The sequence below is a fragment of the Henckelia pumila genome, chromosome 2 (genome assembly GCF_033568475.1).
Source record: "Henckelia pumila isolate YLH828 chromosome 2, ASM3356847v2, whole genome shotgun sequence".
In the NCBI taxonomy this organism is placed as follows: Eukaryota; Viridiplantae; Streptophyta; class Magnoliopsida; order Lamiales; family Gesneriaceae; genus Henckelia; species Henckelia pumila.
In genome coordinates, this window is record NC_133121.1 from 117,452,352 (window position 1) to 117,465,974 (window position 13,623).

At 33.4% G+C, this 13,623-nt stretch overlaps 2 protein-coding genes across 8 annotated transcripts; both read right to left on the bottom strand.

Annotated features, from left to right (window-relative positions):
- Nucleotides 1-3,104: 3,104 nt before the first annotated feature.
- Nucleotides 3,105-4,857, bottom strand: LOC140885089 (uncharacterized). Its single transcript, XM_073292012.1, has 6 exons — nucleotides 4,732-4,857; nucleotides 4,561-4,662; nucleotides 4,136-4,397; nucleotides 3,697-4,045; nucleotides 3,540-3,621; nucleotides 3,105-3,454 (listed from the first exon to the last, which is right to left on the bottom strand). Exons 3-6 carry the CDS (start codon nucleotides 4,341-4,343, stop codon nucleotides 3,263-3,265), a joined length of 831 nt encoding a protein of 276 aa, XP_073148113.1. The 5' UTR covers nucleotides 4,344-4,397; nucleotides 4,561-4,662; nucleotides 4,732-4,857; the 3' UTR covers nucleotides 3,105-3,262.
- Nucleotides 4,858-5,340: 483 nt separating this feature from the next.
- LOC140880747 (heparanase-like protein 2) lies at nucleotides 5,341-12,217 on the bottom strand. 7 transcript variants are annotated; one of them, XM_073285457.1, is made up of 13 exons: nucleotides 11,985-12,217; nucleotides 11,371-11,596; nucleotides 11,158-11,297; nucleotides 10,722-11,009; nucleotides 7,774-9,582; nucleotides 7,652-7,688; nucleotides 7,220-7,403; nucleotides 6,951-7,105; nucleotides 6,626-6,859; nucleotides 6,360-6,549; nucleotides 6,150-6,275; nucleotides 5,964-6,063; nucleotides 5,341-5,878 (listed from the first exon to the last, which is right to left on the bottom strand). In XM_073285457.1, exons 5-13 carry the CDS (start codon nucleotides 8,035-8,037, stop codon nucleotides 5,546-5,548), a joined length of 1,623 nt encoding a protein of 540 aa, XP_073141558.1. In that variant the 5' UTR covers nucleotides 8,038-9,582; nucleotides 10,722-11,009; nucleotides 11,158-11,297; nucleotides 11,371-11,596; nucleotides 11,985-12,217; the 3' UTR covers nucleotides 5,341-5,545. The 7 variants fall into 7 exon arrangements, with proteins under 7 accessions (XP_073141558.1, XP_073141557.1, XP_073141559.1 ...); XM_073285456.1 differs by having other exon boundaries at nucleotides 7,774-11,009; nucleotides 11,371-11,593; XM_073285458.1 differs by having other exon boundaries at nucleotides 7,774-11,009; nucleotides 11,465-11,596.
- Between the last annotated feature and the right edge of the window lie 1,406 nt (nucleotides 12,218-13,623).

Sequence of the window (13,623 nt, forward strand, 5' to 3'; positions counted from 1 at the left end):
AGTTGGTGATCAAGACAAATCAACCGAGAAAGAGATTGAGGATTACACGGCAAGACAAGCCATTGAGCTTAAAATACAAGGTAGCACGACAGGAAGAATAGATTGAATCTCCAAAGAAACAAGACAGGAAGAAGGTTGATTATTGAATTACTCAGTAGAACTCAAGGATTAAATCTTGAGCTATAATTCTTCTATTCTGGATTAGTTTGTAATTGGATGATCATTGGTATTTATTAATAAAAGAGGAGTGGCTGGTTTTCCGTGGATGTAGACCAAGTTACAAAGGTCGAACCACGTAATTGCATTGTGTTCCTTAGTTACTTTGTGTTGCATGATTGCTTGATCAATTGCTGGAAATTTATTTGCTTCTGAGTTCATAATTGGATTGCACAGAAAGTTGTTTTGTTTCCGTTTTACTTAACAATAATATATAAAATTTAAACATTATAAGTGAAATAAATATTATATAAAACACAAAATTTCAGTACAAATACAATCAAGTAATTTTATTTAAAATTATATTTTATTCTATGCAAATTCTTGTCAAACTCAGCGATTATGAATTCAAAATATATTAAATCAGCAAACTAAAGAACATGTCAATCGATTCATACGCTAAAGTAAAAAAAAAAAATTCATTTGCATAAACTTAGCCGATTGTAAAACTAGAAGAAACAAGTTGCATCAATTTTTAGTTTTGAATTGGTCTCTTATTTGTTACTCGTTTATTTAAATCTGAAAGCATTCTTTAGTTTTCAGATATTGTTATATAATTGATTGAGAACTAATTCTTTTCAAATTGAATAAATACACAATATAACTCTTGTAAGTATTATTAACTATATGGATTTGTTGATTATCAAAATAAGAAATAAACAAAGTTCGATCCCTGAGTGATAAATTAATTAATGAGATAGTTAAAGAAAGTTATAATTGCTACAATAAAATGACGCATCTACATGAATTTATCACCGTAGTGTTGCAACCAAAACACCAATAAATTTTCTCACCTACGATTTTTATATCATATTTAAAATAATTATGAATCCAAAATTTCATTATTTTGAGTTGTTCTTTATTATAAAAATAATTATAAATAAATTGAGTTTGAAAATTTCTTTATCAGTATTCAGTAATATTATATCACATCTTAATGTGTTGCTAAGTCCAAGTGATGCAAAACTACAAAATATACTAATTATTCATCTTTAATATACACAAATTATATAATAAGATTTATATATATATATATGTCAATTAAGACAATGAAGTAGAGTATATATATTCACATATAACAAATGATATAGACCTTTAAAAAAAAACAAAAAAAAACAAATGATATAGACAAGAAAAAAAAAACTATTATTTTAAAAAATATATATTTTTTGTATTTTTAATTTTTTTTTTCACTGAGATAGAGAAGATAAAGGAGAAATAAACAAAAATTTTTAACTCTTTGGATCACACGAAAAATAAAAAGAGATGAAGAATTATCGTTTTTCATACAATGAGTATTCAGTTTCCAAATTAAATGTATTATATTCGAAAGTTATATGTATATTCAAACTTTATAAATGCAATGGATTTTTCTCAAAATAAAGATGCACAAATTATTTCACGGACCACGAAGATAATATAAACAATTAATAAAATCAAATATATTATTATCTGGGGATAACCAATATGACAGTAGTAATTTAAGTATGATCATTATGCTTATGAGTTAATATAATATATTAAAATATGTGTCATAACAGTTAACGAAAATATGATTTATTGTACTAAAAAAATGATTTATTGCCAAAAATATTAATAAATTGTAAATAAATGAAAATGTTCAATCAATACTACTTTTTTTTTTATCAGTTCTACAATACTTATGCCGGTAAATTATTATAATAATATGAAATTGATAAGTTGTCAAGTATATGTGTCTAATAAATTAAAGGTGACTACGAAAGTACAAATATCTAGTAGCAATATTGATTGGTACTCTACAGAAAATAAAATAGTCAATATCATTGTAAATAAAAAAATGTGCATCATTGATTGCTAAAAAAAATTAATAATATGAAAATATTAGCGCTTGTTGAGAAAATATGACAAAGAAAATGATACGATAAAACATAAATGAGAAAAAATTGAATAGTCTAAATCTTTTAAAAAAATTAAAATAACATGTTTTATCCAAATTAGTTACATATGATTAATTAACATTAATTGTCAATTTTTACAATAATAGTATCATTATTTTTTGTTGAGTTGATTAATTTTGCAATAGGTCTCTTGTGAGACGGTCTCACAAATCTTATTCATGAGACGAGTCAATCCAGCTCATATTTACAAAAAAAAAAAAAAAATTGCATAAAAATTAATTTTTCATGAGTGACCCAAATAAAAAATCCATCTCACAAAATTGACTAACTAAATCATCTCAAAGAAGTTTGTACGTTAATTTTGTTTCGAATTATAATTACTCTAACCTATGTTTCCCACGCGCGTTGCATGACTTCTAGTGATGATAAATATAACGGGTGAGAAGCTGGATACAAGGAATTGATTCCACAAAAATGGCTGGGGAACATAATACGTATTATTTTATACATATACATATAACATATCCAACAGAAGAAAAAAAAAAAAAAAAAGGAAAAGAGTTTGCAAATAAGGGTTTATGGTTCTATTGCGCAAGTTTATGTATTGCCGTGCGTACGTGAGTAAATTTTACTATATTTTTAGGTACTTTTAATTTGTATATATCGATCGATGTTGTGTTGTTCCTATAAATAAAACAATTATTGGAATATGTTTCACAGATTAATTTGTTTAAGCTTTGATGTAAAATTAGTTGTGTTGATATGATAGTGGCATGCTTGTGAAGTATTCATGCAAAAGGCAAGGGTGATGCCCACGTCGGCATTTAATTTCATAACCCAATTGAAGGCTGGTGATAGTCTAATTTCCAGATATAACTTTCATAAATTCGTCATGACTTTCTGTCACCTTATTTACATTTCCAAAATCAAGGATGTTGCAAGAGAAGGGAGTTAGAATTATGAATTTTATTTCTACCAATAAAACACTTTAATTTGGTGTAATGAAAATATGGCAATTACCATGTCATGTCACACAATGTCTGCGAATTAATGTTGTTGCACTTGGTTTGAATACATATGGTTTGATGGTATCTGCTCAAACGAGTGTTTCTTCAGTGATTTGGTTACACAACTGCAAGTTTTGTGAATTTTATATAGACAGTGATTCAAAAGCACAAACAAGTAGCTGGAAGTTTCCCTGTAGCTCTGATTTTCTTTGCTCTCTCTTTCGCTTTGAGCTCCTCGTTTCTGCGACTCTCCTCTGCTTGTGCTTTAGCTCCTCTGGCAATCCCTTCGATTCTATTGATCGAGTCGCGATATCTCTTCATGGCTTTTACTCTTCTCCTGTCCAATTCATCCTGAAAAATTTCCATCTATAAATTCAGATTCTAAGTAATCTCATGTACTAGTGTATGGATCGAAGGGCATGCAAAGAAAAATAACCTCTATTGTTTCTATTTTGCGTTTAGCCCGTGCCTTCTTTTTAGTCCCCCACTTTTCGACATTCACCATCATCTTCTCATACCTGAAACAACTTGCAATATATGCAGATCAAATATGCAGTTGCAGTGCTTGTCAATCAAATTAGAAATAACAATACCTTTCCTTGATGCTAACCATCTCGGCCTTTAACCAAGAATCTGCCTTAGCATCCCCAGGTCTAAGTTTCATTGCTTTCTTTATCTTGTTCTCAACAGGTCGACTCATGGACGATTCTATAGGCGGATGATAAGGTCTTGGGAATGAGGCCTCAGGCTTTTTCCTGTCTGTCATATCCAAATTTTTATCTGCAAAAGATGGAGACCTTGCCGGGGACGGGGTACGTTCAGCTGTCCTCCCTAGTGCTCGATTTTCGGGCTTGTCAATAATATCTTCAAAACTCACTTTCTTGATGGATGGTGCTTTCTCAGGTATACTTTTGTCTCTGAAACTTGTCTTTGGAATTTCCTCTGCATGCATCATATATCAATTTCTTGATGCCAGGAAAGACTAAACAAAATAGGAGTTCAGCCTACAGGTAGGTCGAATTACGATCTTACTAGAGAATTTTAGTGAACTTTTGCGTGGTTCGGGCACAATTTCAGCAACTTCTGCTTTGCTATTCAACGAGTTTACTGGTTTATTGGGGTCATATGTTATCCCTTTGTGTTCCTTAGTTCTTGAATTATCAAGTGATTGAACAGCAAGAGCTGCTGCTGCAATTGCTGCGGCATAATCAGCGCTGCTATAATCATATTCCGCACTCATTTGTCCAGCAAAAGATCTCCCAAGTCCAACCCAACTGGGGGGTTCTTTTCTTCTCTGCAACACATAGCACCAAGTTAACTTCATCAGTTCATGATCCATATAGAATTAATTACTACTTGTCTTTGAAACAGCGTAACTTGGGCATATATTATTATTGAACTTGATAATTGGCCCCAGAATCTAATTTTCAGTTTCATGTTAAATACTGGAATATTACCTCTGAATAATTGTGGATTTCCCAATTAGCAGGATGTTTCGGGCTCTTGTGATGCTGCTCTCTTCTTTGTTAATTTCTTGTTTAGCATTAGAAAACCTCGCGCTAGAAAAGGTCAGAGGTACGTGATGCAGAATTAGTTTATGAAGGCAATATAGCAAGCGCGTTATATACCTTGTTTACTTGATCAAACTCTCCATTCTTGGACATTTTTTTCTGATCTTTGTTTAGATGAACTAGTATAGGTTATTCCCATGGTTTGTTGGGTTATTTGAAGGAGAAACAGTTTGTAGGGATTACATAGTTATGATGAGTGCACTGCAAGAGCCAAGTTTTGGAGGCAAGCAATTAGCAATATGGCATATGTGCTTTGCATGCGAGGATTGGTTTTGAATCTCAAAACCGTGATGAAAAGCAACCTTTTCTTCTCGTTTCCGGTCTCTTTTCAAAGGAAAAGTCTATCAATCTTTTTGCTCTCATTCACAACATTTATATTACGTACTAAACAAGGTTTGGTCCGACTTGGAGGATTAGATAACCAGAAAAACATCAAAAAGTATGGGAATTTTATTCCTTCATTTTGTATTTTTTTAGAAACAAACACATCCAAATATGGATTGGAAGAGAAGAACGACGGATTTGATCATCCACTGTGTTACTTATTCACAAGAGCTGATCATCTTGCGGCACGAATTGCATAAAATTGTGTTCGAGATTGGCACAAACCCGTCCATCATGACACCTAAATTAAGATTAATTATTGTATATGCAATGCCTGTCGTATATAAAATAAGTTGGACAGAGTTTTATACTTTTATAAAACTATAAACAAATAAAATTGAACCATATCTATAAAAACTACTACTTCCTTCCTATAAAGGACAAAAAAACTTATGTTTTTCGAAACTCGAGAAATTTTAAATAAAAAACAAAACTAACTCAAGTTTCTCGAAACTCAAAAATTTTAAACAAAAAAAACAAAAATTTCCTAATTAGCACAAGCTGGAGCGTTGAATCCTTTGATGGTAGCAAAAACTATTGAATCCGGACCCACGGCGATAGGCGAACCATTGTCGACAAGCTGCGGCTTCATGTCGGGAATATCAGAGGATGTAGTGAGCGTCAGTGGAGTTCCATTCAGCAAGACAACATCACTCTGAATATTTCCATCTTGTGGAGTCAAATGATACTCTTCCCTCTGTGTATTGTTCTCGTCACCTTTCGACTTGCGTCCGTTGGGGTGTAAGTTCATGTCATTCATGACCGAAACCTCGAATGTTGTAGAATTTGACATGTTGATGAGCATCGTTGCGATTCCATTCTACAAATAAAGCAAAAAAATTTAGCCATTTTTCTATATTTAGAAATCAAATGAAGTGTTGGTTTGAAGAAAAAATCCAGCTTACCGAGTTTTTGGAGCAATGAGTATAAGCGCGCAAGTAAGGGGAGCCGTCATGGGAGGTACCGAGCACGTTCTTTCCCATCAAGCGGTGCCACAAAAGAGCACTGCATAAAATAAATAAATAAATAAATAAACAAAAGAGAAAATGTTAAAATTATCAAGTGAATCTTTATCTTCTTTAAAACCTCACCCATAGAAATCCGGATTTGGGATGAAGGTAGTTGTGTTTAACAAAGCATAGTTTCCTCCGATCAATGCTTGCCTGCAGAAAACCTTGTGGTTGAATGTTGCGGTCATACCCAATTGATCCAAATACCTGTTTTATGGATGGACAAATCATCAGTCTGCGTGCATGCAACATGTAACTTTACATAAATAATTAAAACACATATATACAAACCAGAATCCGTTAACAAAAGTATGAGAAACATCTTTGCCACCACTGTTATAAGCCCCTCCTCCTTCGCCAACCCATGCCCCGGACCATGGCCCGAATAAGTTGACACTGTTGGAAGCGTCTTTATATGTTTGAGCAACTTGGTCGAGGAAATAGGGATCTTGAACCTTGTTGATAAGAGTGGAGTCAACACCTGCACGAACGCAAATAATATGATGTGGACATGATATTATCATCGAATGATTTGTGTCTTTTAATTAATAGGGTACCTGCACCAAGATTGTAAGTGTGGTGGGTTAAACCATCGACCACATTTGGTCCTGTTGTCTGGAGGAATGTCTTGAACCATTGCTCATCATAGAATCCACCAGGGCCTAAGACCTTAGGTTGTGTAGAAGGGTCAGGATACACATCTTGGACTATTCTCTTGAGTTCGATAACATCTTTCCCATATTGATCTGCTTCTACTCTTCTCGATACCCCACTTCCACAGAGCTCGTTGCCTGAAGAAAACAGATCAGTCTTTGAGGTCTAAACAAAACAATAAAATCTCACAAGAAATTTCAAGTTAGAAAACTGATTGTTGATTGCAACCTAGTTCGTAGGAGTCGATCTTGTATCCTTTAGAGGCCGTGTACTGCATGAAGTCATGGGCATTTTTTGAGTTCCAGTCACCCACCATAAGCATGTCATCACCTTCAGCTCTCTTTCTTCCGATTAGAGCATTCAAGCCAAAAGTTATTTTAGCCCTGCAAAAAATCGACACATATGAGAGTTATTTTTTCTCTGAGTCAGGCAGTCAGCTATATATATATCTCATATGTGGTTAGGCATACATATATCTCATATGTGGTTAGGCTTACCCGGTATCGTTGAACAATTTATTGAGTTGATCCCATCTGTCCATATGAAAACAACCTCTGGTGAATCCAAACAGTTCGCCATCTCTTTTCTTAAAATGTGGGCACTTCTTGATAGAGTCGCCAACTTTGTATAGAACTTGATCTTGTAGTGATCCTCCAAGTCTGATCCGAAGAGGGTTGAAGGCTGGTGCAAGTCAAAGCATATTAATTACCATTTGATCACGTAAATTCCATATCCAAAATCTCATATGATTAATCGAATCTTATATGATTAAACATTTATTTAACATAAAACATATATCTTATTGGATAAATCTGAAAATATCAAATTCATATTAACAACAATTTACAAATTGAAACATGAAAAAAAATTTCCAAAAAAAACTACCAAAACATGGATGAACTTGATAGTAATTTAGTTAACTAGCTAACCTCTTATGGCATTAGCAAGGATCTTGTTATCCAAATCCTGCGAAGTACGTACGTATATCAAGAATTAGACTCAAACTTAGATCAGATATATAAAATTAATATTATATGTAAGCATGCAGCACCAGATTGAGGAGGCCAGCTTGTCCCCATGGGCATTGACCGTAGTCGCATTTGTCTGAAGGCCACCAATCCAATGTTGCACATATGAAGTTATCGTCTGTTTTTGCGATGTTGGTCACCGACTCCACATTCAACTTCACAGCTTGTGCAAAAGCTATGTTGATCGCCGACTCCGGATTCAACTTCACATGATTATCTGCAAAAGCTAAACAAAAACTCGACAAAAGAACACAAAATAGTATCATCTTTGGGACTGGTTGAGCCATTGCTTCGTGAAGATGAAAAGAGGCTTCTTTGTTTTTTTTTTTCGAAAATAAGAAGCTTTGTTTTTTCGTTGAAGATAATATGAATGGGTTGATGAACACATGGAATACGCTTAATTATAGAGGCAAAGTCCGAGCCTCGATAGAGTTATTATTCCAAAAGGATTCCCTTTTCACAAAATTATTTGAAAAGGAATTGATAGAGTCAAATCTTTATCTTATTAAAATCTGTAAATTGAAAAATAACATGTCAATATCTATTCTATTTATCTAAAAAAGAAGGCTCTTTTGGTTCCAACATCTGTAAGAGATTTGAGTTCAAGTCGGAGGTAAGTATTTTGAATTTCGAATGTTTTGATGGTCGGGAGTTAAGGAAATGCGGTTGGATGAAAAAAAAAAATTACTCCTGAATGAGTCGTTTGACAAATGATATCCACCAAATTCTTATTAATTTGGGGCATAAAAAGGACGCTTATAACGAAAACAATAAAATTGACGTGTATTAATTTCTGTTCTTTCGAGAAGTTGTTTTGCCCATGTATATTTGGATACGACTCGAAATAACAAAAATAAATACACGTCAATTTTATTTTATTTTTTTAAGAAGAAAATTGTAACTTCAATTGAAGATAGAAACTTTAAATTACAACCACTTTTCCTTAAAATTCCCGACCATCAAAATATTCGAAATTCAAAATATTTAACTCCGAGTTAACTCAAATCTTTTACAGATGTCTGGAACCAATAGAGCGATCCTTATAGATAAATAGATAATGACATGTTATATTTCAATTTACAGATTTTTATAAGATAAAAATTTAACTCTATCAACTCCTTTTCAAATAATTTTGTCACAAAAAGAAAAAGAAAACTGATTTTCGAAAAATAACTCTATCCAGGCTCGGACTCTTCCTCTATCTGACAGGCTGTGTTTGATAGCCTTGATTAACTTAGGAAAAGCGAAGTGTCCGGCGTTTGGTTGTATTTTTTGTGAAAATTACTTATACCAAGGGCCCGGTCATAGCAACTGTTCACGATGGAAAATGCTGCATTATTGTCTGGGCCTTTTAGGTGGTATTAATAAGCCCAAATGTCTACAGTTACTCGGATTGAGGATTATTGGACTCTTCTGCCTTTTGCCCTAGCGTTTCTTCACCCTATCAGCCGCTTCTTCTTTCTTATCTTCCAACTTTCACAGCTACGAAGGTAACTTCATTTCTAAAACTAACCCCAAACTCATTTATTGGGAATTAGGTCATCAAAATTTTGAAGGCAACGAATATGACTCAATAATCCATCTGAATCGCATTTACACCTTTAATTAAAATGAACTGAAATAAATATAAACTAAAATATTAAAATATTTTCCATGAATATAGGTCTGATTCGAATGGGAATCGAGATAAAAATAAATACCGTAGGAAGATCGTTTCAGATTGCAGTCAAATACATTATGAAATCATATTTTGTCCAGCCAATATTGAAAAAATGATGAGATTACCGAGTAGAGAATGTCAAAGTAGCATATTCATCCGAGCTGCACATGAGCTGGGTGAAAGAGAAGATGAGGAGCAATACAATACAAGTGAATTAATGGCCTACACCAAGACTTGCTTGTGAATGGTCTAAAATTAAGTGGAGGGTGTTTTGGTCAATTAACAATGAGTATTATTTGTCCAATAATTTATCATGAGAAACAAACACCGTATACATATTATTTATTTACGTGAATCATCCATACCAAACAACACACTATTAATTTCATATTTAAATTATACATTCATTATCCACCAAATTATCAATCCCTAATTTATCTCATCACACATATCAAACACAGTTTAGCGTATTCCTTGTGTTCGTCAGCCCATTCATATTCTCTTTAACGAAAAAACAGAGCGTCTCTTATTTTCGATTCCCAAAAAAAAAAAAAAAATCTTCTTTTCGGCGGGTGTATCCAATGTGGGAAAATTAGTGACTTCCAAAGAGTTTTGTAGAGTTTAAATTTTCGATCTAAATTTTGCAAATTCTATAATAATCTTGCGTGGAGTTTTAAAAAATAATGGACAAATCTAAATCTGGCCAACCAGAAAATTAGTTGGAGGATAATTAATGCTATTTATCTCTAAAAAGTTACTAATTTGACCCTAATTATTGAGAGCTTAATCATCTCTCATCAAATAACGTGTCATTTTTTTTTATTATTTATTGTCCTTGTTTTTTTTCAACCCCTTGGGACTCTAAAATTAGACAACGAACAAAAGAGCTTCGTTTTTTTCCCGCATATTGCTACGGTTTTCTCCATACACACGGTGTACTGGTTGTGGATTTTCTGTGGTCAACATAAAAAAAGCATCGTTGTTTATTACGCTCGTCTTTAAGATTTAAAGTTGAACACAATGTATGTTGTTATGATTAATTTCATTAAACTAATATTAAATATTATGTTTGTCTATATATATGATCAAATACGATTTTTCTTTTCTTCTTGAATTTTATGGAAGTAAATTTTTTGAGATGGATCGCCCAGGACGAAAATATCATGTTTGCGAATTTTAGTTTCGACTATTTGAATAATAATAATAACCCAAAAATTTTTTTAGTTGAATTTGAGTTAAAGTGTGTCAACTTTGGCATATATTAATGTTTGTAATGAAGGGATTGCAGGAGGACAGGTAGTACGTCTTTACCTCTCTGTTATGGAATTCTACTGCAATCACAAGTGGAGTTTGACCTGCTCTATCAGCATCATCAACTTCTGCTCCTTCCTCAATCAAGAATTCGCACAACTCTGTGTTCCCTGTGCTTGCTTGAGTCGATGCTGCCCTTGGGGTTGCTACCCAAGGGCAGATCGAATGGCCAGCATCGATCTGCAGATCAAATCATTTGATCTGCAGATTGATGCGGACCGTTCATGCTGCCTTGGGTAGCAAGCCCTAAGGGCAGCATGAACTGGTCCGCAACGGGGTGCATCCGACCTACATGAAGTTGTTGTCAGACATATAACAGTCACAAGTAGAAGTTATGATAGTTCCATTTGCAACTGAGTTGTTTTGAATATATGCTCAGCATCTCTGAGATATTTGCATAATTAGTATCAATTAATATGGAAAAGAATTGCCAAACCTTGTCCTTTATATTGAGTTTTGCACCATGTAAAATCAATATTTCAGCTATCTTCAAGTGACCCTTGCTGGCAGAATAGTGAAGAGCGGTGCGACCGCCATTATTTTTCAAGTTAACGTCAGCTCCTATTGCACATTTACCTGCTGAATATTGATGGTTAAAAAAACATGGACAGAGGTGAAAATTCACTAGTCTATATTGAATAATGAGTACCAAGAGGAGAGAGCTTTCAGCATTTATTTTCAAATAGGTACAACACATGTTGTTAATTGCTATCACTAGTAGAGCATAAACCCAAATGCTTAACCAAGGCTTTGAGTAAAATTTCAACAATCTTCAAATTTCCAGTACTAGCAGCAGAGTACAGAGGAGCCCATCCTTCTTCAACAGAACTATTTACAACGGACGCATGAGCATCTGATAGAATTTCCACCGCCTACTTCATTCACGAATACAAATTACACTCAGAACACCCAAAACAAAAAGAAGATAAATAAACAAAAACTCGTGCTTTGGAAAAATATGCATAAAATCGATCTAATTTATCAAAAGCTTCGATTTGCGAGAAAAGCACTACACCAGACCATATTTCAATCATGTTGCCAGCTTCATACGGCATAATCTATCTAAACTACGAAAGAACATGAACCTAATGTTGTACGGTGAGCTCGAAATTAAGTAACCTAGCCAGAGGGAAGCTAATTACATCGAGGTACACGAGAATCGATCTTTCAATTATTCCTTAACACGGCAACAACGAGATAAACAACATAAGAAGCTGATGAAAATTCGACGAAATCAATGACAACTGAAATACAAAATAGTACATCAATTTGCGAGCTTGAAACGGCCACATGTAGGAGCGAACGTCCATCTTCATTGTAGAGGGATAGTGCTCCAAGGAGTTGTTCGGGAGCGAGCGATTTGAAAAGCAAGGAATCACCCGATTCCGAGGCTTTAAACAGCTCTTCGTTTTTTGAGCTGCTTCAGATTAACTGAATCGATTTCGATTTCGATTTCGATTTCCATTTCCATTTCCATTTCCATTGCGGTAACTGTGGAGGTATCCGGTGGTGGAGTGGTCAACTCTGCTTTTTGAGGTTGGGCTCGGTTTCTAGTCTACTATTCTCGGCCCAAAAAATAGCATTACAAAAAGCCCAATCCCGGCTCTTATAGCTTTTTGGCATAAAAGCTATGCATGTACAAAAAAAAATCGAGCCACTGTTTTGAAGATTTTGCTCATTTTTGTTATTAAATTTTAGTTTCAGCTCTATAATAATTTTAATTTTGGTAATTTTAATCCATTTTCATTGAGAGTGTTGATTTTTACCATTATGTACATCAACGCCACACTCCAGGTTAAACCCGAAAAAATGACAAAAATTACCAAACAAAATTAAGTAGTATTGCGACATGTAAAAATAAATTATTATAAAAAAATCTATAATAAAGTTATTTTTAAAGATTACAAACATTATCGAAAAAAACATAATAAAATTAAAATATGAAAACATAGAAAATCAAAATTTCAAAGAGACAAAATGACAGGCCAAAAAATTACGAGCATGAGTGAAAATATAAAAAAAAAAATTTGAAAAAAGTGAAAATATAAATTGGGAAATCATAAATGAATGTATGTAGAGTGTAGACATGGTAAAAGGAGCGAACCATAAATTGAGCTGGTTGAAACTCATGAAAGCGTAAGTAGACCGTCTGCATAGATGTTGGTTGGAGTTAATTAATTGGACCACCCAATAAATGCTGGATGGAAGATGTATCGTAATTAATAATTTTTTAATATATACATTTCATCGTATCGTACTAAAATAAAATGTCATATGTAGCACAATGTCGACTGGATTCAGTTCCCTGATTGTATAAAACGAAAATAGCGAAGAGTTTATGTAAAAAAATAAAATAAAATAAAATAAAATAAAATAGTGGAGTGCATTTAGTCATTTAGATTTTGGGATGGGAAAAGTCATCCCAATTTTTTTTATTTTTGAGAATAAAAGTCATCCCATTTTGGCCACAAATAGTCGATCATACTGAATAATAATAATTTATGGATGTTTCCCTCCACTCCAATCGATGGAGGCATATTTGGATCCCAGGAAATATCCTCAAACCAAATTGCCGACACGATTTATTTATAAATTTCACAGGTCGAAAGATGTGATTTGACACCTTGGCAGTTGGTACAAAAAATATATATATGATATAAATAATTATAGCCGACATCAGTGTCGACCCCTACATACGAGTGATTTTCGCTCCCCACTCGCAAAAAATTGACCATCCGTTTATTTCATTACTATTCAAAATTTAATTTTGCATGGCCTCCAATATTCATTATTTGATACCTTTGAATCTATACTATTAGTCCAAATAAAAATATGATTTTATTTAAATTTGTTCAATTTCATTTTCTTCCTATGCATTAATGTCACATTATCTTGATATTGA

What these genes read in the sequence shown, in the direction of transcription:
- LOC140885089 (XM_073292012.1), bottom strand. Translation starts at nt 4,343, where the DNA reads ATGAGTGCGGAATATGATTATAGCAGCGCTGATTATGCCGCAGCAATT. An exon ending in ATGGTTAGCATCAAGGAAAG is followed by an intron (nt 3,622 to 3,696) that starts GTATTGTTATTT and finishes AAGTTGTTTCAG; the next exon opens with GTATGAGAAGATGATGGTGA. An exon ending in GCAAAATAGAAACAATAGAG is followed by an intron (nt 3,455 to 3,539) that starts GTTATTTTTCTT and finishes GAAATTTTTCAG; the next exon opens with GATGAATTGGACAGGAGAAG.
- LOC140880747 (XM_073285459.1), bottom strand. Translation starts at nt 8,037, where the DNA reads ATGGCTCAACCAGTCCCAAAGATGATACTATTTTGTGTTCTTTTGTCG. An exon ending in AAGCTGGCCTCCTCAATCTG is followed by an intron (nt 7,689 to 7,773) that starts GTGCTGCATGCT and finishes CGTACTTCGCAG; the next exon opens with GATTTGGATAACAAGATCCT. An exon ending in ACTTTTGTTAACGGATTCTG is followed by an intron (nt 6,276 to 6,359) that starts GTTTGTATATAT and finishes TCCATAAAACAG; the next exon opens with GTATTTGGATCAATTGGGTA.